The sequence below is a fragment of the Lithobates pipiens genome, unplaced genomic scaffold, assembly GCF_037356315.1.
Source record: "Lithobates pipiens isolate NorthernLeopardFrog02 unplaced genomic scaffold, aLitPip1_a1.2 Scaffold_19, whole genome shotgun sequence".
Taxonomy (NCBI): Eukaryota; Metazoa; Chordata; class Amphibia; order Anura; family Ranidae; genus Lithobates; species Lithobates pipiens.
Genome location: NW_027507764.1, coordinates 38680633 through 38705241, shown reverse-complemented (window position 1 = coordinate 38705241; position 24609 = coordinate 38680633). Strand labels below are relative to the sequence as shown.

Sequence of the window (24609 nt, the reverse complement as noted above, 5' to 3'; positions counted from 1 at the left end):
CCCAGGGAATATTTTAAGGAAAGCTGCAGATTTAAAAATTCTGGCAATGACTTTGGAAATGACATTTTCCGTTAAGGCTAAAATCACGCACTTCCCCAACATGCACAGAAATGTGCTGCCATTTAGCAGACGTGCCGCTGTGTCATTAATTGTTAATGGAACCCCATGCATCTACAAGCGTGCGCTGCGGCACCTTGCTGTTTGGTGCAGTGTGTTTACGGAAAAGAGTCAGGGCTTCTCTTCCACGATTCTTACACATAGATATGGCAACCCATTGAAAATGAATAGGCTGCCCTAAATGGCGCGCATTGGGAACACGCTAAAAAAATGCACTAAAATTTGCCCCGCGCTTAGACGCACCTGTAGGTGTGAACAAAGCCACAAATGCTGCCACGTCAGGTCCCAGGCTAGTGACTTACATTCCCATAAAGCCAAGGGCTTGCCTGTCTGCCTGCCAGGATGCCAGCAGCAATTTGTTTTTGCTCTCTGACAAGATTAAACACCAAGCCAGGAGTATGTTGATGAGCGGGAGCTGCTTTTCACAGAAACGTTCATGAATTTTTCATCGATGTGTAAACGCCCACCACGGACGCGCAGAGATGACAGATTAGAGTTCTCCCCCGAGCGCAGGCTGGAAAATCAGCAAACTTATCATTTTAATGTCTCCTGTCAAACCACTGAATTAAAAGCCAGGGAAGAGGCAGCAGATTGGCCCCTGGGGACTGACCTTCCTTCCCCTTCCAGATTTTGTTTTCAATCCTCTTCGATTTTTCAGCAGCAATCTCTGTCTTAGATTGGAGGCTATTTATGAAACTAGAGATCTGCCTGAATGACAGGGAAAAGAAAAGATGAATTGACAATCAGGATATAATGTATTTATCGGCATATAATAAGCACCTTTATTTTCAGGAGGGAAGTTTCAGGAAAAAAAAACTTAAATTGTAAATAAAGAACTTTGAAGCAAAATAAGGGTCAGTGCCCATCAATGCAGTCTCACCATTGGCCATTTGCAGCCTGATCAATGCCCATCTGCAGCCTCACAATTGCCCATCAATGCAGCCTGATCAATGCCCATCTACAGCCTCACAATTGCCCATCAATGCAGCTTGATCAATGCCCATCTGCAACATCACAGTTGCCCATCAATGCAGCCTGATCAATGCCCATCTACAGCCTCACAATTATCCATCAATGCAGCTTGATCAATGCCCATCTGCAACCTCACAATTGCCCATCAATGCAGCCTGATCAATGCCCATCTACGGCCTCACAATTGCCCATCAATGCAGCCTGATCAATGTCCATCTACAGCCTCACAATTGCCCAGCAATGCAGCCTAATCAATGCCCATCTGCAGCCTCATAATTGCCCAGCAATGCAGCCTGATCAATGCCCATCTACAGCCTGATCAATGCCCATATGCAGCCTCACCATTGCCATGAATGCAGACTGATCAATGCCCATCTGCAGCTTCACAATTGCCCATCAATGCAGCTTGATCAATGCCCATCTGCAGCCTCGCAATAGCCCATCAATGCAGCCTGATCAATGCCCATCTGCAGCCTCACAGTTGCTCAGAAATGCAGCCTGATCAATGCCCATCTGCAGCCTCACAATTGCCCAGCAATGCAGCCTGATCAATGCCCATCTGCAGCCTCACAATTGCCCAGCAATGCAGCCTGATCAATGCCCATCTGCAGCCTCACAATTGCCCGTCAATTCAGCCTGATCAATGGCCATCTGCAGCCTCACAATTGCCCATCAATGCAGCTTGATCAATGCCCATCTACAGCCTGATCAAGGCCCATATACAGCCTAACTATTGCCATGAATGCAGACTGATCAATGCCCATCTGTAGATTCACAATTGCCTATCAATGCAGCTTGATCAATGCCCATCTGCAGCCTCACAATTGCCCATTAATGCAGCGTGATCAATGCCCATCTGCAGCCTCACAATTGCCCATCAATGCAACTTGATCAATGCCCATCTACAGCCTGATCATGGTCCATATACAGCCTCTCTATTGCCATGAATGCAGACTGATCAATGCCCATCTTCAGCTTCACAATTGCCCATCAATGCAGCTTGATCAACGCCCATCTGCAGCCTCACAATTGCTCATCAATGCAGCCTGATCAATGCCCATCCACAGCCTCACAATTGCCCATCAATGCAGCTTGATCAATGCCCATCTGCAGCTTCACAATTGCCCATGAATGCAGCCTGATCAATGCCCATCTACAGCCTCACAAATGCCCACCAATGCAGCTTGATCAATGCCCATCTGTAGCCTGATCAATGCCCATATGCAGCCTCACCATTGCCACAAATGCAGCCTGATTATTGCCCATCTGCAGCCTCACCTCAGATTACTGCTGCCTCGGAGGGAACAGGGAGGGGGGTGGTACGAGCGCCGTCAGATTACATACAGCGAGAATCTCCTGTTTACCCAGCAGCCTGTTTGATACAAAATCCCGCCTCCTGGACCGGCTTCTATGATAGACAGAACACCTCCAATGCTGTCCCAGGAGACGGAACTTCCTACCCTGTTTCCCTGAAAATAAGACCTAGCATGATTGTCGGTGATGGCTGCAATATAAGCCTTACCCCCCAAATAAGCCCTACTCTGTTTCCCCAAAAATAAGCCCTACCCTGAAAATAAGATCTACAAGGACTTTAACTGGGGCTTATTTGGGGGGTAGGGCTTATATTGCAGCAACCATTGACAATCACACTAGGTCTTATTTTCGGGGAAACAGGGTATTACAGAGGCCGCTGAGTAAACAGGAGATTCTCGCTGTATGTAATCTGACAGCACTCGTCCCACCCCCTTCCCCGTTCCCTCCTAGGCAGCCCAAATTGCAATATCGGCGTATAAAACACACACACTATTTGCACCCAATTTTCAAGGTGATAAAGTGCATGTTATAAGCCAATACATACAATATATGCGGTGTGATCTTTAGTGGAGTAAACAAAAAAAGGTGGTTGTAGTCATATTAGTGCACTTGTAAAAACAAAGTTGAGTACTCCCTGTGATACTTTTTTTTTTAATTAGCAACAAGACATTTTGATAAAGTTTTGTGGACCTTGGAAGAAGGAGGTAAAATGTAATTGTAAAAAAGTTTTTTTTGGATCTTTGTTGTAGAACATGTGAGAATCTTTGTTAGACATTCGACTTTTACCAAGTTGACTTTTAAAGCCCAAATCTGGGAAACCTGCCATGAGTACCATCTGTCATATTTTTTTATTTATACTAACAGGACATTTTGATAAAGCTTTGTGGACCTTAGTAGAAGGATGCAGAACCCCTAAAAGCTTGTCCTGAAAATGTATCATGGCGAGTACTCAACTTTGTTGTAGAACATGCCAGATTGCCAGAATCTTTGTTAGCCCTTGTACACACGGTCGGACATTCCCACAACAAAATCCGTCGGATTTTGTCTGACGGATTTTGTCCGAAACTGTTGCATACACACGATCGGACAAAGTTGTCGGAAAATCCGATCGTTCGTAACGTAATGGCGTTATTTCGTTACGACGGGACTACGTTCAGGCTAGTAGCCAATAGCTTTGGTGTAGGAATTTGATCTGAGCATGCGTGGCACTTTGTCCGGTCGGAATTCTCTACAAACGATCGTACAAAGTCCGATCAGATCATGTTGTCGGAAAATTTTATAGCCCAGCTCTAAAACTTTGTTGGTCGGATATTCCGACGGAAACAGTCCGATGGAGCCCACGCATGGTCAGATTATCCGATAACATGGTCCGATCTGACATTTTCCGCCGGAATGTCCGACCATGTGTATAAGGGCTAAGGCGTTCGTCTTTTACCAAGTCGACTTTTAAAGCCCAACTGTGGGAAAAATTATCCCTTGCAGTGGGGTTGTGCCCACTTTGCAAGGGTTATCTGCTTGTTTAATTTATGGGAGAGTTTATGCACTTGAACTTCCCTGATCCTCCACTCCCCCAGCAAACAATGCTCCTCTGTGCTCCAGCAGTAAACTGTCCCTCAGTGTCATCATGTCTATGGAACCTGCTTTGGTCTTGGTGATGTCAGGACCTTAGACTGCTGGATTGAAGGGGAGAAGACACTTGGGGGGGGGGGGTCAGTCTAGCAGCAATGAGGAGTGAAGGATCAGGTAAGAAGATCTTCTTTTCTATGTCCATTAGATAGACAACCAACCCTTGCAGTGAGGCTATAATAATTTTTACATGTAGCACCATCTACCTTAGGTAGGTAGGTGCTAGTGTAGGTTTTTGTGTAAGCTGCCAGCACAGGTAAATTTAAGCAGGCCTATGCTGTGAGCTAGGCCTGTTTGTTTTTGATCTGGGGACAGAGGAGTGGTTTACTGTAGCAGTAGTTGACTGACATGTGCCTCAGCTCTTGGCCGCCTCCTTTGTTTCCAGGGAGAAGGTTCTGGAAAAGGGGCAGGGCAGAGAGCTGGAGTGACATGGGGTACATATGAGGACCTCTGACCAATTCCCAATTATGATTGGCAGGGGGCGGACCTCCTATATATACCCATGGTCAGCCTGCAGGGGGAGGAATTGTCTTCTGGCTGAACTGGATGATGGAGTGTTATGCCCTGTACACAAGGTCAGACATTCCGACGTCAAAATCCGTCAGATTTTTTCTCACGACAAAATCTGTCGGATTTCTTCAGATGGATTTTGCTCCAAATTTGTCTTGCATACACACGGTCTCACAAAGTTGTCAAAAAATCCACTTGTTCAGAACGCGGTAAGGTACAACACGTATGACTGGACTATAAAGAGGGCAGTAGCCAATAGCTTTTGTCTCGTAATTTATTTTGAGCATGCATGGCACTTTATCCCTCGGAATTGTCTACACATGATCGGAATTTAAATGATCGGACTTTGTTGTCGGAAAATTTCAGATCCAGCTCTCAAACTTTGTGTATTGGAAATTCCGATGAAAAAAGTCAGATGGAGCTCACACACGATTGGATTTTCCGACAACAAGATCTGATCGCACATTTTCCGTCGGGAAGTCCAACCATGTGTACAGGGCATTAGATTGTCGTGTCTGAGGGAACCCCCTTTCGGGGGGGGGTACCTCAGATGGGGAGCTCGGAAGCTAGGAGGGAGCCTCTCCTTAAACGGTCATGGAGAGTTGTCCTGGAACAGGAGCTGGAGGAGACAGTTGGTCAGCACGTCCGGAGTAAAGTCATTCAGGAAGGATCCTGGGAAGATGTCGGTGAGTGGAAAGCACAGTGGAGAGATCTGGAAGAGACAGGCCAGGGGAGCCGGATGTAGATTTGGATGGAGTTTTGTGTCAAGTCCCTGCAGCCAGGAGGGTGGGCAGGATTTGCAAGTCAGACCTGCTGGGATCAGTACTATATTTACATTTATTCTTCTCACGTAAATCGGTTGCTACCACAAAGGGGTACTGCAGACCCCGGCCTACAAAAGGCCATCAAGTAAAGACACTGGGACTTATTCAGAGTGAGGCCTAGTCATGTGCTGATGGTGTGACAGGAGTACTAAAGTTGGACAGTGAAGTGGTGTGCCGGAGGAAGTCTTCTGGAAGAAGTGTTCTGAGATAAAAGTCTGTCAAGTTTAGGGTCAGCCATCTTGTTCTACTGAGAAGTGTGTCTAATGGAGGTCTGGGAGCAGGGTGAAATGTGTGGATGCTGTAACACGTAGCAACCCAGCGGGGCCATCTCTACATACGTTTTCCAGAGTGGGTTTTATCTTTGTAGGGCAAGAACCTGGAAGACTAGCAGTGAACTTGAAAGTCTCCTTCCCAGCAGTGGAACATCCTGTACATTGATGGTGAATCTGGTACTTCAGGAACTTTTAAAAGGGAGAGCTTTAGAAGTTGTAATAAAAGACTACTGTGAGAATTGATGGATGAGTAAGTGGCCCCCAAATCTTTAGGCCATCTAAGGGTACCATAGTGTGAGCGGGTGGAAACGACACAGACCACAACAAAATCAGAGGTGATGTGTTGCCTCTTGGATAACTATTTCAACCCTTGAAAGCCCACCACACCATGCTGCAACTGTGTGTGTAACACCCTCTACTTAGGTAGGTGCTAGAGTTAAGATTTTTGTCAGCGCAGGTAAATTTAGGCTAGGCCTGTTTGTTTCAATCTGTGGCTGGGAGTGGTTTAGAGTAGGCTGGTGACTCACAGCCTCTGTCTCCTGTCCATTCATCTTTAGTGCTGAGAAAGGGACTGGGGGATCTGTGTCCTCAGTCTCTTTGTCTGTCTCAAAGGGGAGATGTGAGGGGTCTGTTTAGAACCCTGAAATCTCACCAAAGCCCCCCAAAAAATATTGTAAAAAAATTCTAAAAAATGAAAAAGTGTAAAAAAATAAACTATTGACACCACTCTCCCCTTCCCTACCAACACTGTCAACTGCCCCAATCCACTGCCCCCAAAAAGCATTGTGAAAAAAAATGAAAAACAAATTAAATTGTAAAAGAAAAACAATTATTAAAAATAAAAATACTGACACCATCCACAGCCACCCACCCCCTTCCACAGAAGAACTGCAAAAAAATATTGAGAAAGTGATTTAAAAAATATTTTGTCGCCAGGGGATGGGCGTTTGCGGGCGCAAAGCGCCACTTCCCTGAAATGAGTTTGCCACCTCCCTGAAATTAGTTTTTGCAGGTTGGGATGTCTGTTAATCCCCAGCCTGGATTGGCAGGGGGCAGGCCTCCTTAACCACTTGCTTACTGGGCACTTAAACCCCCCTTCTGCCCAGACCAATTTTCAGCTTTCAGCGCTGATGCACTTTGAATGACAATTGCGCGGGCATACAACACTGTACCCAAATTACATTTTTATCATTTTTTTCACACAAATAGAGCTTTCTTTTGGTGGTATTTAATTACAGCTGGGAGTTTTATTTTTTGCTAAACAAACAAAAAAAGATGCAAAAAGAAAAAAAACATGTTTAATAGTTTGTTATAAAATTTTGCAAACAGGTCATTTTTCTCCTTCATTGAAGTGCTCTGATGAGGCGGCACTGATAGGCTGCACTGGTGGGCACTGATAGGCTGCACTGGTGGGCACTGATAGGCATAGATAAGGCGGCACTAATAGGCACAGATAAGGCGGCACAGATGGGCACAGATAAGGCGGCACTGATGGGCAAAGATGGGCACAGATAATATGGCACGGATGGGTGGCACGGATGGGTGGCACTAAGGGGCACTGATAGGTACCACTGATAGATGGGACTGATGGGCACTGATAGGTGGCACTGATAGGTGGCTCTGACAGGTGGCACTGCTGGGCACTGATGGGCGGCACTGATGGGCACTGATGGGCACTGGTAGATGACACTGATGGGCACGGATATGTGGCACTGGGGTGCAGCACCTTTGTTGAGGCAGATTTTGGGCACTGCTGGGTGGCACTGTGGGCACTGCTGGGTGGCACTGCTGGGTGGCACTGTGGGCACTGCTGGGTGGCACTATGGGCACTGCTGGGTGGCACTGACGGGGGCACTTATTTTTTAATGAGGTGGCACTGGCAGGGGGCAGGTGGGCACTGGCAGGGCTGGCCGTGATCGGGACTGATGTCCCGATTACGGCCACCGGTGATCGGCTCTTTTTTTTTCTCCTCGCGCTGTCAGCGCGAGGAGGAATGATAGCCGATTACCGGCTCCGTTGTATCACATGATCAGCTGTCATTGGCTGACAGCTGATCATGTGATAAGGGGTCGGGATCGACCCCTTGCTCGGATCAGTGATCAGGCGAGTCTCATAGACTCAGGGGGCGCGCAGGCCACTCGTGCACGGGACAACGTCAATAGACGTAGTCCCGGCAAAGGAGGTCCGCGCTGTAGCCGTCATTCGGCTATAGCGCGGGTCTCAAGTGGTTAAATACCTAGCTGGTGAGGAATTGTTCGGGTGGAAGAACTGGAGATGAAGTATTAGGCTGTCAGGGTCTTGGAGGGAGCCCCCCAGTCTGGGGGGAGGGTGACCTTGGGCCAGGGGCTCGGAGCTGTAAGGGAACCCCATGCAATCCAAGGGGTGTCCTAAACAGGAGCAGGAGAGGACAGCGGGGAATACTGCCAGGCAAGTCTCCAGGATGGGATCCATCAGGTGTCAGTGAGTGGCAGGCACAGTCGGTGAGTGGCAGGTACAGTCGGTGAGTGGCAGGTACAGTCGGTGAATGGTAGGCACAGTCGGTAAGTGGCAGGCACAGTCGGTGAGTGGCAGGCACAGTCGGTGAGTGATAGGCACAGTCGGTGAGTGGCAGGCACAGTCGGGAGAGCTGGGAGAGGAATGCCGGCGAGGACTGAGAGGCGGTCAGAGATGGAAGTTGGGGATGGTGATGGGTGCTAAAAACAATACCCAACCACCTATATTTTTTACCACCCCCTGGCAGCCTGTGTGAACAAGGTCAAAATCTCAACTGGGGTTCTAATCCCTCAGCACTCCATCCAAAACGAGAAAAATATATTTTTGACTTGACATATTTTAATAATATACACATTACACAATAGTAGTTTTAGCTTTTTTCTTTGGCACGAGGTGCAATTGCTTCTTTTAAAAAGAATATATCTTTAGCTTCTCAGGGATGTAGTGTGACTTGCAGTTAACAAGGCTCATATATTTCTGATATTTAGTGTCCCCTGTGACAGGAAACACACAAGTGGTTTTAGCGTGTGACGCCATCTTGTGCCCCTGTGCAGGCGGTGCTGGACATCTGAATGTGTGAAATATATGATCTGCTATTGAATGCGGCCCGTTGCTGAGCTCTGCTTCCTCTCAGTACAGACATACTACACAAATCTTCCCATAGACTGGATGGGCGGTGAGTTTGGGTGGGGATCCTGGATAAGCTGCACTCTGGGGTTACTAAGAGATGGAACAGCAAACCCAGGAGAGGACATGGAACTGTCAAATATTACGGCATTAGCACTTCCGGCTTCAGAAATATTTATTTTAGGTAGCGTTGAGTAATGTGTAGGTAGCGGAGGAACTTCAAAGCAAGTCTCAGCAAGCGTAGATCTGCAGCCTGTATTCCCGCAACATGCATAATCAGATCTCTGGATATGTATTCAGGATCTGATTGCTCTAAGAGCGCACAATTTTAATTGCATGCAGAGGGATTCAGTAAGAACACCTACATAATTCCCATCACGCTTGTTCCTGGAAAGTGCCAGGCTCCATATATATTGCTTGCCTGCAGTGGGGGCCCATGCTTTAAGGACGCACGGGCGCTGCCCCCTCTCTCCTGCCACCCCTCTATCACCAATAGATAAATTCATGCATTGAGAATAAAATGGTGGTCGTTGCAATATATTATGTCACACTGTATTTGCGCAGTGATCTTTCAAATGCAATTTTTTGGGGAAAAAAAAAACACTTTCATAAATAAAAAATAAATAAACAATAAAACATAAACACTTTATAAACATAAAGTAAAGTTTGCCCAATTTTTTTAGTATACTGTCAAAAATTATGTTACGCCATGTAAATAGATACCTAACATGTCAAGCTTTGAAATTGCGCACACTTGTGGAATGGCGACAAACTACGGTACCTAAAAACTCCATAAGTGACGCTTTAAAAAAAAAAGTAAAATTCTGGACAGCCGCACTCCAGAGAAAATTTCTTTTGCCTTTTATTGAAAAATCGGGATCACACTGTACAAGCCACAGCAAAGCAATACAAAAAAGAGATAACGAGTTTCACACTACAGAAAGTGCTTACTCATAGCTGAGTAAGCGCTTTCTGTAGTGTGAAACTCGTTATCTCTTTTTTGTATTGCTTTGCTGTGGCTTGTACAGTGTGATCCCGATTTTTCAATAAAAGGCAAAAGAAATTTTCTCTGGAGTGCGGCTGTCCAAAAATTTCCATCTATCTTCATTTGCTAGACGCACTTGCCAGAACCTGGGGCTCTTGATATCTAGGGCAGAAGTTTTTGTTTCAGCTGACCTGCCTGAAGCGGTGGTATTCCCTTCTTTAAAAAAATCTAACGGTTACCAGGTTAGAGTTAAGGAGGAGGTCTTTCACTAGCGCGATTGCTCTCACTCTGACAATCGCGGCGATACCTCACATGTGGGATTTGAACACCGTTTACATTTTCAGGCGCGACTCGCGTATGCGTTTTTTTGCTGTGCGAGCACGCAGGGATGGGGGCGCTTTAAAATTATTATTTTTTCCTATTTTTTTATTTATTTTACATTGTCCCTTTTAAAAAAATAAAATAAAAATTCTGATCTCTTTTATTGCTGTCACAAGGAATGTAAACATCCCTTGTGACAGTAATACAGTAGGTGGTGACAGATACTCCTGTGCCAGGCACTGGGCTGTTCCTTTATTCACTGTCCAGTCACATGCTGGGGGCCAGGTCCAGGACAACCTGTGCCAGGCCCAGGACAACACTGTGCTGTTTCTCTATTCACTGTCCAGTGTAAGGCTGGGGGCAACCTAATCTTAGAAGAACTGGGTTGAATAATTCTGGCCTATTTATCTATTCATGGGCTTTCCATTTTTATGTTGCTATTTTTGTTACTGTCTAGTCACAGGCTGGGGCCAGGCCTAGGACAACACTGTGCTGTTTCTCTATTCATTGTTCAGTCACAGGCTAGGGGCAAGATCCAGGACAACCTGTGCCAGGCCCAGGACAAAACTGTGCTGTCTCTCTATTCACTGTCCAGTCACAGGCTGGGGGCCAGGTCCAGGACAACCTGTGCCAGGCCCAGGACAACACTGTGCTGTTTCTATATTCACTGTCCAGTCACAGACTGGGGGCAACCTAATCTCAGAAGAACTGGGTTGAATAATGCTGGGCTATTTATCTATTAATGTGCTTTCCATTTTTATGTTGCTATTTTTGTTACTGTCCAGTCACAGGCTGGGGGCCAGGCCCAGGACAACACTGTGCTGTTTCTCTATCCACTGTCCAGTCACAGGCTGGAGGCCAGGTCCAGGACAACCTGTGCCAGGCCCAGGACAACACTGTGCTGTTTCAATACACATTATTCAGTCACAGGCTAGGGGGCAGGTCCAGGACAACCCGTGTGTAATGTTTATGCAGAATCACTGTGACCCTTAACCCCTTTCTCCTGATGCATGCTGGGGAAGGGGCTGTACCAAGAAGTCAGTTACAGTGTGTGCGGGACTGGAAGCAGCAGCATGAAACTTAGAGGGAGACCTGTTGTATATGACTCCTCCATGTAAGAATGTACATTGCTTTCTGAGTGAGTAATAAACCCTTCCCTGGTTAAGAAGTGCATCCAGCCTGTGTGTAACTTGCTGAGCAGATACTGGCAGCATTGCTAGCAACACCCTGAGAGACCCTGTGTCAAAGGGACATAACACTGTGCTGTTTCTCTATTCACTGTCCAGTCACAAGCTGGGGTCCAAGTCCAGGACAACCTGTGCCAAGCCCAGGACAACGCTGTGTTCTTTCTTTATTCACTGTCCAGTCACAGGCTGGGGGCCAGGTCCAGGGCAACCTCTGCCAGGCCCAGGACAAAACTGTGCTGTTTCTCTATTCACTCTCCATTCACAGGCTGGAGGCCAGGTTCAGGACAACCTGTGCCAGGCCCAGGACAACACTGTGCTGTTTCTCTATTCACTGTCCAGTCACAGGCTAGGGGCATGGTCCAGGACAACCTGTGCCAGGCCCAGGACAAAACTGTGCTGTTTCTCTATTCACTGTCCAGTCACAGGCTGGGGGCCAGGTCCAGGGTAACCTCTGCCAGGCCCAGGACAAAACTGTGCTGTTTCTCTATTCACTCTCCATTCACAGGCTGGAGGCCAGGTTCAGGACAACACTGCGCTGTTTCTCTATTCACTGTCCAGTCACACACTAGGGGCCAGGTCCAGGACAACCTAATCTCAGAAGAACTGGGTTGAATAATGCTGGCCTATTTATCTATTAATGGGCTTTCCATTTTTATGTTGCTATTTTTGTCTGCTTTTGTTCTGCTTCTTTTTTTTTTTTGGTTCATCTCAGCTTGTGATTATATTATTTTGTAAACCATTTGTGGCACTGCTTGTGTTCCGGGGAGTCTCTGCATTGTATATCTGTGTTATATTGCACCAAGCTGAGATAGACATCCCCATTCGTACGCGCTTTCTCGTCTCAGATATAATATAAAAAAATTAATAAAGGCTGAAGCTTCAGGGGGGCGCTGTGCCATGGTGTGCCACGGGGTAATGTATTGTGCATTTAGTGCGGATTGGGAAGAGGCGGCGTGTGCTGCAGACTGGAGGGAGGAGGGAGAGAAGTGATTCCACCATACGACTCTATTAGAGAAAACACCAGCTGCTTTCTCATTATACTGAGTAAAGTGAAATGCCTGAAGGTTCTACTCTGCTCATTTATGATAACAGAGCCATCAATCCCCGTCGCGCTGACCAATCAGGACAGGACATCTGCTGCCATGACGTATCTACATAAATAACATCAACTCCACAGCCATCTGCAGAATATATACCTGGCCGATAAATCAATATCAAGCGAATAAACGAGGCCAGGATATATTTTTAGAACATCAGTTTTTGCACAAACTAGGTTAAAAACACAAGTCCAAAATAATTAAAGTAAAAAAAATAAAAAATAAAAATAAAAACAATAATCAATAATAATTCTATTGTGACAGCTGGGAGCTTATTACCGTGAATTCTCTGGTATAAATTGTTTCGTTTTGCACATTTTATTTTTGAGAAGGAATATACAAGGCTCGACCATGTGCATCAACCACCAAATGATGACTGATCAAGGATGGAATACGCTGGCACTGTCCCACATGAGAAGCATCAAGGATGCTCAAACCTTGATCTTCAACCAAAAAAGGTCTACTCTTATCGGGAACAGGTGGACTCGAATGTCAGCCACAACGAGTCATAAAGGCAAGGATGCCGGGATCGGCAGATCAACGGAACTCCATGGGACCAAGGACCTCCAAACACAACTCCAAAGGGTGTTGTGGAAAACCACCAAACCAGACCTCAGACGAAGAGTATGCCAGGGATGGACCTTAGACGTGGAAGGACCATCTGGACCACAAAAGAACTCTCGTCCGGAAAGTTATGCAAAGAAAAAATGCCTCCAAAAAAAAAAAAACTTAAACCCATCAATATACGCTAATTGCGTTTTTTTTTTTTTTTTTACCAAAAATATGTAGAAGAATATTCCAAAGGGTGTTGTGGACAACCAACATACCAGACCTCAGGAGAAGAGTAGGCCAGGGATGGACCTTAGGCTGGGAAGGACCATCTGGACCACAAAGGAACTCTCGTCCGGAAAGTTATGCAAAGAAAAAATGCCTCCAAAAAAAAAAAAACTTAAGTGTGAAAAGTATCCAATTTGTCCGCCGCAATGTTGCAGTCCCACTAAAAAATCACTGATCACCACCATTACTAGTAAAAAAAAAAAAAACTGATGATAAAAATGGCATAAATATATCCCCTATTTTGTGGACGCTATAACTTTTGTGCAAACCAATCAATATACGCTTATTGTGTTTTTTTTTTTTTTTTTACCAAAAATATGTAGAAGAATACATATCAGCCTAAACTGATGAAGACAATTTTTTCTTTTTTTTATATTTATTATAGCAAAAAGTACAAAATATTGTACCGCAGAGGTGATCAAATACCACCAAAAGAAAGCTCTATATGTGGGGAAAAAAGGACATACATTTTTTATTTTTTTTTGGTACAACGTCGCATGACCGTGCAATTGTTAGTTAAAGCGACGCAGTGCCTGGTCAGGAAGGGGGTAAATTCTTCGGGGGCTGAAGTGGTTAAAGTGATACTAAACACACACTGTTTAATTTACATTATCCCTTCTATTTCTGTGTATGGATGATGGTACTGTAATTATCAAAAAAAAAAAAAAAAAAAATCTAAGTACCTTTTTCCTAACCGTCAAGCTGTCACATGACTGGCTCTCTCCCAGCCTGTCTGCAGGGAAACATAAGCAGGAGGAGCTTCTAGTCCTCTGCTGCTGGTCATATAGAATAAAAAAAAATGGCCTTTGGAATACGGAGTAAAAAGAAATAATTCATATCAATAAACTGTTTTAAATTGTCATACAAATATATATATATATATATATATATATATATATATATATATATATTTATATATATATATTTGAAATCATATCTTTATCATTTTGTGGAAATAACATGGTGTGGGTGGATTTTTGTCAGTCACAGGCTTGTGTCATGCCCCTCCAGCCTTTAGAATAAGAGGGAGGTGAAGCCTCCATCAATTCACATGTAATATCCCGCCCCCATTGTGTTTAGCTGGTTAGTGGGCATGGAGGGGGGGGAGGGAGTGGGCCACTGTGTATACACCCGTATGGGCGGCACAGTGGTGTAGTGGGCAGAACAGTGGTGCTTGCAGTAAAAAGGGTTCGAATCCCGACCACAACACTACCTGCCTGGAGTTTGCATGTTCTCCCTGTGCCTGTGTGGGTTTCCTCTGGGTACTCCGGTTTCCTCCCACAATCCAGAGACATGCTGGTAGGTTTATTGGCTTTTGTCTAAATTGGCCCCTAGTATATGAATGTGAGTTGGGGACTTTAGATTGTAAGCTCCTTGAGGGTAGGGACTGATGTGAATGTACAATGTATATGTAAAGCGCTGCGTAAATTGACGGTGCTATAAAAGTACCTTAAATAATAATAATATGTGTGACTCTATAACAGTGTTTCTCAACTCCAGTCCTCAAGGCCCACCCAACAGGTCATGTTTTCAGGCTTTCCATTATTTTGCACCAGGTAATTTGTTAAGTTTCACTTCCTTAGTAATTACCACGCCTGTTTCTCATCTGGGGGAAATCCTGAAAACATGACTTGTCGGGGGGGCCTTGAGGACTGGAGTTGAGAAACCCTGCTCTATAGTCGCATGGGCTGCTCAGATGTGATATGGAGGAAATGCTCAGCATTGAAACTTACTGACAACTGAGCATGTGCAGAGTTGCCACCACAGCTGCAAAATCCGTTGCTTTAATAGGGACATGGACAGAAGTTGGAGATAGAGAGTAGCAGGATCAACCAGGTTTTTTTTTTTGTAGAACACAGAAAAGGAATCTCATAGTGACTGAGTGAGTATGGACAGCATGGAATACACCGTGTGTTCACCGTTTTTTATGATGTGGGTTTAGTGACACTTTAACCACTTGAGGCCCGCCGTATTGCCATTGTACGTCAGCACAATGGCACAGGCAGGCATAATCACGTACATCTACGTGATTGCCTTCCAGCGGGTGGGGGGTCCGATCGGACCCCCTCCCGCTGGTTACGGCGGTCCGATTCGGTCCAGGAGCGCTCCGTGATGAGGGGATGGCCGTTGGTTTTCGGCCACCCCCTCTGGATCGCTCCTGGCCAATGAGAAGCTTCCTCCCCTGTGTATTGTTTACACAGGAAGGAGGAAGTGATGTCATTCTCCTCGGGGCGGTCTTTTTGACCGGACTACGAGGAGAACAGTAAAAGTAAGTGTGCACCAACACTACACTGACATGTAGGTACACACAGGCACACAAACCCCCCCCGATCCCCCCCCCGATCGCCCCCCCGATCCCCCCCCCGCCCCCCCTCCCCCCCCAGTCACAGTGTCACTGATTGCATTGATCATTTCTTTACTGATCAATGCATTCAGTGTCAGTTGTGACAGTAAAAACTGTCAGGACAGTTAGTGTTAGGTCCAGGGTAGCCCCCTATCACCCCCCAATAAAGATTTAACCCCCTGATTGCCCCTAGAGTTAACCCTTTCACCCCCTTTTGCCAGTGTCACTAAGCGATCATTTTTCTGATCGCTGCATGTGTCGCTAGTGTCGCTAGGTAGCTAGTTATTTTTTTAGGTTCACCGCCAGGTTTTTATATCGCTAGGTACCCCGATATACTACCCAATAATGTTTTTAACCCCCTGATTGCCGCTAGTTAACCCTTTCACCCCCTTTTGCCAGTGTCACTAAGCGATCGTTTTTCTGATCGCTGCATTAGTGTCGCTACAGTCGCTAGGTAGCTAGTTATTTTTTTAGGTTCACCGCCAGGTTTTTATAGCGCTAGGTACCCCGATATACTACCCAATAATGTTTTTAACCCCCTGATTGCCGCTAGTTAACCCTTTCACCCCCTTTTGCCAGTGTCACTAAGCGATCATTTTTCTGATCGCTGCATGTGTCGCTAGGTAGCTAGTTATTTTTTTTAGGTTCACCGCCAGGTTTTTATATCGCTAGGTACCCCGATATACTACCCAATAATGTTTTTAACCCCCTGATTGCCGCTAGTTAACCCTTTCACCCCCTTTTGCCAGTGTCACTAAGCGATCGTTTTTCTGATCGCTGCATTAGTGTCGCTACAGTCGCTAGGTAGCTAGTTATTTTTTTAGGTTCACCGCCAGGTTTTTATAGCGCTAGGTACCCCGATATACTACCCAATAATGGTTTTAACCCCCTGATTTCCGCTAGTTAACCCTTTCACCCCCTTTTGCCAGTGTCACTAAGCGATAATTTTTCTGAACGCTGCATCAGTGTCGCTAGTGTCGCTAGGTAGCTAGTTATTTTTTTAGGTTCACCGCCAGGTTTTTATAGCGCTAGGTACCCCGATATACTACCCAATAATGGTTTTAACCCCCTGATTGCTGCTAGTTAACCCTTTCACCCCCTTTCACCAGCGATCACAGTATAAGTGTCACTGGTGACGCTGGTTAGCCAGTTAGTTATTTAGGTTCCCCGTCAGGTTTTTATATAGCGCCAGGGACCCCCATATACTACCTAATAAAAATTTGAACCACCTGATTGCCCCTAGTTAACCCTTTCACCACTGATCACCGTATAAGTGTTACGGGTGACTCTGGTTAGTTTGTTTTTTATAGCATTTTATATTCAAATCCGGAAGGCAGTGCTTGGTTTTCGGGGTCCCGTACGTGGCTAGGCTCCCAAAAAGTCCCCCACATGTGGTATCCCCGTACTCGGGAGAAGCAGCAGAATTTATTTTGGGGTGTAATTTGACTTCTGCCCATAGCATGTGTGAGCAATATATCATTTAGTGACAACTTTGTGCAAAAAAAAAAAAGTTTGTAATATTCCCGCAACTTTTGGCAAAATATAAAATATTCCATGGACTCAACATGCCTCTCAGTAAATAGCTTGGGGTGTCTACTTTCCAAAATGGGGTCATTTGGGGGGGTTTTGTGCTATTTTGGCATTTTATGGCCTTCGAAACTGTGATAGGTAGTGAGGAGTTAAATCAAAAATTTGCACCCTTAGAAATCCTGAAGGTGGTGATTGGTTTTCGGGGTGCCGTGCTCGACTAGACTCCCAAAAAGTCCCACACATGTGGTATCCCCGTACTCGGGAGAAGCAGCAGAATGTATTTTGGGGTGCAATTCCACATATAACCATGGCATGTGTGAGCAATATATCATTTAGTGACAACTTTTTGTAAAAAAAAATTTATTTATTTTTTTTGTCATTATTCAATCCCTTAGGACAAAAAAAATAAATATTCAATGGGCTCAACATACCCATCAGCAATTTCCTTGGGGTGTCTACTTTCCAAAATGGGGTCATTTGGGGGGGATTTGTACTGCCCTGCCATTTTAGCACCTCAAGAAATGAGATCGGCAGTCATAAATTAAAAGCTGTGTAAATTCCAGAAAATGTACTCTAGTTTGTAGACGCTATAACTTTTGCGCAAACCAAAAAATATTCGCTTATTGACATTTTTTTTACTAAAGACATGTGGCTGAATAAATTTTGCCCTCAATGTATGACTAAAATTTAGTTTATTCGATTTTTCTTATAACAAAAAGAAGAAAATATCTTTTTTTTTCAAAATTTTCGCTCTTTTTCCATTTATATCGCAAAAAAAAAAAATCGCAGAGGCAATCAAATACCATCAAAAGAAAGCTCTATTTGTGGGAAGAAAAGGACGCAAATTTCGTTTGGGTGCAATATTGCATGACCGCGCAATTACCAGTTAAAGCAGCGCAGTGCGAAATTGCAAAAAGACCTCTGGTCCTTAAGGTATTTATTGGTCCGAGGCTGAAGTGGTTAATGGCACCACCCCACGCATTAGCAGCCCCATGCGGTTAGGTGTGGTGTAATTAAAAAAAAAAATAGGGTTGAAGACTTCTTTTCCCACATTTCTCATGGATACAGCATCCCATTCAAAGGCACTTTTTGAGTTCTAGTCCACTTGGAAATACAAGACTAGACACGATGAAAAGTCAAAGTTCCGAGCACAGATATTCAGGATAGAGGAGAAAAGAATATTAGAGATTGGGGACTATATCACATGATGTGAGTCCTTCTAAACCAGGGATATGCAATTAGCGGACCTCCAGCTGTTGCAAAACTACAAGTCCCATCATGCCTCTGCCTCTGAGTGTCATGCTTGTGGCTGTCAGAGTCTTGCTATGCCTCATGGGACTTGTAGTTCTGCAACAGCTGGAGGTCCGCTAATTGCATATCACTGTTCTATACCCTCAAAGACTGGAGGCTCGGTGCTAGAGGCAGATGGAGAGATTGGCAGGTAATAGTGTAGGCCAAGGGAAGATATCCCTAAAAATATCCCCAAAATAGAGGCAGAAAAAAATGCACATAAAAAACCTGCTCATTGGATCTGACTTTTTTAACACGAAGGAACCCTTGAAACGACTTCCAGGTGTCAGGAAACCCCTTCTAAAAATATTACTATATGTGCAACTCATGGCGTGTTAGCAAGAGTAGTGAGCTGAGAAAGAAAGGACAACATTATTTTAGTAATCATGAAATGAAGTAATAATAATAACGGTCTGGAAATAAAAACACAGGCAATAAAAAAATGTTCTGGTGTTTAAAACATTAAAGTCTGTTTACTGACATTGGTAATTAGTGGAGAAGTGCCCCCTTACATTGGTGGTAAGTGTTGTGCCCCATTACCTTGATGGTCTATGTAGTGCCCCCTTACATTAGTGGCCAGTGTAGTGCCCCTTTACATTGGTGGCCAGTGTAGTGCCCCTTTACATTGGTGGCCAGTGTAGTGCCCCTTTACATTGGTGGCCAGTGTAGTGCCCCCTTACATTGGTGGCCAGTGTAGTGCCCCTTTACATTGGTGGCCAGTGTAGTGCCCCTTTACATTGGCGGTCAGTGTAGTGCCCCCTTACATTGACGGCCAGTGTAGTGCCCCCTTACATTGACGGCCAGTGTAGTGCCCCCTTACATTGGTGGCCAGTGTAGTGCCCCCGTACATTGGCGGCCAGTGTAGTGCCCCCTTACATTGGTGGCCAGTGTAGTGCCCCTTTACATTGGTGGCCAGTGTAGTGCCCCCTTACATTGGTGGCCAGTGTAGTGCCCCCTTACATTGGTGGCCAGTGTAGTGCCCCCTTACATTGGTGGCCAGTGTAGTGCCCCTTTACATTGGTGGCCAGTGTAGTGCCCCTTTACATTGGTGGCCAGTGTAGTGCCCCTTTACATTGGTGGCCAGTGTAGTGCCCCCTTACATTGGTGGCCAGTGTAGTGCCCACTTATGTTTGTGGTAAGTGTAGTGTCATATGGCTTTGATAATGTTGAATTTATGAAATACTACACAGTAAAATACATCAAAAGCAGTGGTACATATTGTATATTGCATCATGATTAATTGATTCATACATTGGCATATTGCACATTGACGATGATATTCAAGTAAATTCGGTAAAACAGTATATACAGAACGTATCCGGCGACCACTTCTTTGGAGTGATGAAACGCATAGGGAGGAGCAGCACGCTGACGTCACCGCGTTCTACGCCAGTCCCGGAACTAACGGACGGTAGTCAAGAGGCGGCCGCCTTGTGTGTTTTTTATGGCCTTTTTCTGTATCCGGATAATGTGAGTTTATATCTACTTATTGTGCTAATACATTTTAAAGGTTTTTATGCTATGCGAGCATTTTTATTCCTTATTTATGAAACGGCTTATCGCTGTCTGACATCCTGCTGCTGGGGGGGCGAGGGACTGCCTGTCTGCCATCCTGAGTGTTAATCCTGATGATCAATCTTTGCATTTCTAGGTCCCATATAATAGGGACCTAGGGTTCTGGTAAACGGCCAGAGTATTCATTGGTGGTGGCATGCTTTATACTTTACAGCACTTTCGAAAGGGTGTTTGTTTGATTCAACACTAAGTTCCTGCTGACACCTCTGCATGAATTTCTACAGTTTCCGATTGGATATTATATATGGACTGATAATTTGTTAAAAATTGAATGTGTCCTTATGAACCAGTTCCTGACCGGCGCACACCGGGCAGGCATATTAGCGTACAGGTACGTCCATTTTATATTCCGCCCTGCCATTGCGTGCGTGCCGCCAGTGGGGCGCTCGCGTGCCTGTCGGGACCCCTGTGAGTCCGGTCGCTGGTCCCGCGGACTCAATCGCCGCGGGGATTCCCGCGATCATCTCACGGGGCGGCTGAACGGGGAGATGCCGTTGTAAACAGCATCTCCCCGTTCTGCCCAGCAACAAGTGACGCTGATCTCTGCTCCATGTGATTGGAGCAGAGATCAGTGTTCACTAACACAAAGCCCAGCCCCCCACAGTTAGTAACACGCCCCTAGGAACACTTAACCCCTACACTGCCACCCCCTGGTTAACCCCTTCAATGCCAGTGTCATTTACACAGGAATCACTGCATTTGTATAGCACTGATTGCTGTATAAATGACAATGGTCCCAAAAATGTGTCAAAAATGTCCGATGTGTCCGCCATAATGTCGCAGTCACAATAAAAATCGCTGATCGCCGCCATTACTAGTAAAAAAAAAAATATTTATAAAAATGCCATAAAACTATCCCCTATTTTGTAAACGCTATAACTTTTGCGCAAACCAATCAATAATCGCTTATTGCAATTTTTTTTACCAAAAATATGTAGAATACGTATCGGCCTAAACTGAGGGAAAAAAAATGTTTTTTTATATATTTTTGGGGGATATTTTTTATAACAAAAAGTAAAAAATAATGCGTTTTTTTTCAAAATTTACGCTTTTTTTTCGTTTATAGCGCAAAAATTAAAAACCGTAGAGGTGATCAAATACCACCAAAAGAAAGCTCTATTTGTGGGAAAAAAAGGACGTCAATTTTGTTTGGGAGCCACGTCGCACGACCGCGCAATTGTCAGTTAAAGCGACGCAGTGCCGAATCGCAAAAAGTGCTCTGGTCTTAAGCCAGCAAAATGGTCCGGTCTGAAAGTGGTTAAGTGTTATCAATAAATTAATTATTTAATTTTTATGAATCAATGAATTCATTAATTAATTCATCAATTCATTTTGAGCACTTTTATGAATTTTACACTATCATGGTATCTGAATTTCAGTTTTGGACTTGGTGTTATCTCACTTCATTATGGGTGTAGGTGTTTCTTGCTATTAATGTTTTTTATTCAGAATTGTTTGCATTCCATACTTTGTTAGATCACACATTTTTTTTTTTTTTTATCACAATCACGTATTTATTTTAGCGCAGCTCCTTATATTTTGTAATTGTGTGGCGTTTGTATAACGATTTGAGCCGCTGCTTAGTGGGTGGGTTTTGGTAATAGTGCAGTTTTTCTTTTTACAATACATAATGTAAAAAAAAATAATAATAATAATAATGTAAAAACTATAGAATTTGTGGCATCTGAATCTCAACGCGTTTCGTGGCTAACTTGCCACTCATCAGGAGCTGATGTAAACTGGATGTCTATAAAATGAAAGTATTAGATCAGACAATGAGTAAATCTTGTATATAAAAAGTAAAAATAAAAAAATAGAGATAGACGGAATTTGCTTGAGTCAACCACCCATACTAACAGGTGAGGCAATGGAAAGGGCGTAGCAGTGGTCGCGTGGGCAGCCGGGGACACGATCTGGCATGGGAGCTGAGGCGGCACATGCAGGAAAAGCAGGGAAGCAATCTCCTGATGAATGGCAAGTTAGCCATGAAACGCGTCGAGCCACAAATTCTATAATCAAGTTTTATAACATATTCTGTATATACTGTTTTACAAAATATACTTGAATATCATCATCAATGTGCAATATGCCAATGTAATTAATCATGATGGAATATGCAATATGTACCACTGCTTTTGATGTATTTTACTGTGTAATAGTTAATAAATTCAACATTATCAGACCTATACAGCTAATTTTTTGCTTCCAAATCCACATGCTTCATGCAAAGTTCCAACTTCTTTTCTTGCTTCATTTTGACAGGGATGGAGGCAATTGTGACGTAACTGTCCTATGCCTCATACAAAGTCCCAACCCTTTTTCCTTTACAGTGTAGTATCATATGACCTTGATGGTCAGTGTAATGGCCCATTGCATTGGTGGTCAGTGTAGTGCTCCCTGGCAATGGTGGTTAGTGTAGTTCCCCTTACATTGGTGGCCAGTGTAGTGCCCCTCCCCTTACATTGGTGGTCAGTGTAGCGCCCCTTCATTGGTGGTCATTGTAGTGCGCCCCTACATTGGTGGCCAGTGTAGTTTCCTCTTACATTGAGGGTCAGTTTAGTGCCCCTTACTTTGATGGTCGGTGCAGTGCCCCTTACATTGATGGTCAGTGTGGTGCCCCTTTACATTGGTGGTCAGTGTAGTGCTCCCTTACATTGGTGGTGAATGTAGTGCTCCTTACATTGGTGGTCAGTGTGGTGCCCCTTTACATTGGTGGTCAGTGTAGTGCTCCCTTACATTGTGGGGAATGTAGTGCCACTTACATTGGTGGTCAGTGCAGTGCCCCTTACATTGATGGTCAGTGTAGTGCCCCTTACATTGGTGGTCAGTGTAGTGCCCCTTACATTGGTAGTCAGTGTAGTGCCCCCTTACATTGGTGGTGAATGTAGTGCCACTTACATTGGTGGTCAGTGTAGTGCTCCCTTACATTGTGGGGAATGTAGTGCCACTTACATTGGTGGTCAGTGCAGTGCCCCTTACATTGATGGTCGGTGTAGTGCCCCTTACATTGGTGGTCAGTGTAGTACCCCTTACATTGGATGGTCAGTGTATTCACTATTCCGTATTTCTTAGAAAGTATAAGTATTTTTCTCTGAAATTAAATGTATAGCCTATTAATTAATCAATTAATTTTGTTTTTAGAGTTCTTTATTTTTTTTTATTTTTATTTTTTTTACTAACAGGTAAAAGTGATCGGCTTGACCTTTATTCTCTACATTCATTTAATTAATGTTCAATATATATATATATATATATATATATATATATATATATATATATATATATATATATATATATATATATATATCTGTGTTTTTTGTCATTATAAGGAAGGAAGACCCCTTGTGTGTCTGTATATATAATACATATATATATATATAATACATATATATATATATATATATATATATATATATATATATATATATATATATATATATATATATATATATATATATATATATATACACACACACACACACACACACACATACATATATATATATATATATATATATATATATATATATATATATATATATATATATATATATATGATACAGAACAATGGAGGTGCACTTTGTATTTTTTATACTGTTGATATATATATTTATTTATAGAAATAAATAATAGTTTTACTTTAAAAAAAAGTGTGTGTGTGTGTATATATATATATATATATATATATATATATATATATATATATATATATATATATATATATATACACACACTATACTATACTATACTATACTATATATATATATATATATATATATATATATATATATATATATATATATTTTTTTTTTTTACACACATACAAGTATTGTATTGCCATTTATTCATTATTTGTGTTGTGTTTGTACAGTCCTGAGTTCTGAGATTATTAGTATAATATGATAATATAATTGATTATGAAATCTTGAAGCCCCTATATCCTGGTATACCTCCTTCTCTGTTATCCGCCTAAATCAACAGAGAGCCATCACCATCATATAAAATCCTGATAAATGGAACCCAGTGCCATCACAACCATCACATTAAATTGTTAAAAAAAAAGAAAAGAAAAACAAACAAAAAAAAAGCCTTATAAAACTTTGGTCCACAAAGGAAAGGGGAAAAGGTAAACATTCTAAAAGTTTATTTTTCTGTCTTTCAGGCTGCCTGGGAATGTGGGATAACATAACATGTTGGAAGTCGGCTGTGGTTGGCGAAGTGGTCTACGTCCACTGCCCGGCGTGGTTCAGCATGATCGACTCCGAAGACGGTAAGAGGCAACTTTCCTGCCATTCTATCAATGAAATCTACATATCGTTTCAAAGTATACTAAAGGCCAGTCAAGCTCCTCCACCCCAAACTCGCTCCTCCATGTCTTTATGGAGCCTTGCTTTGTGCACTGGTGAGCTGTCATGTTGGAACAGGAAGGGGTCATCCCCAAACTGTTCCCACAAAGTTGGGAGCATGAAATTGTCCAAATCGTCTTGGTATGCTGACGTCTTAAGAGGTCCCTTCACTGGAACTAAGGGGCCAAACCAAACCCCTGAAAAACAACCCCACACCGTAATCCCCCCTCCACCAAATGATTTTGACCAGTGCACAAACCCAAGTCCGTAAAGACATGGATAAGCGAGTTTGGGGTGGAGGAACTTGACTTGCCTGCACAGAGTCCTGACCTCAACTTGATA

General features: G+C 43.8%; 1 protein-coding gene across 4 annotated transcripts in view; it reads left to right on the top strand.

Annotated features, from left to right (window-relative positions):
• ADCYAP1R1 (ADCYAP receptor type I) overlaps nt 1-24609 on the top strand; it is a 335354-nt gene that overhangs the window by 174570 nt on the left and 136175 nt on the right. For all 4 annotated transcript variants that reach the window (XM_077490662.1, XM_077490663.1, XM_077490664.1 and 1 more), the window contains exon 4: nt 24084-24191. In XM_077490662.1, coding sequence (XP_077346788.1) covers nt 24084-24191 — 108 coding nt within the window. The remainder of the gene's footprint in view (nt 1-24083; nt 24192-24609) is intronic.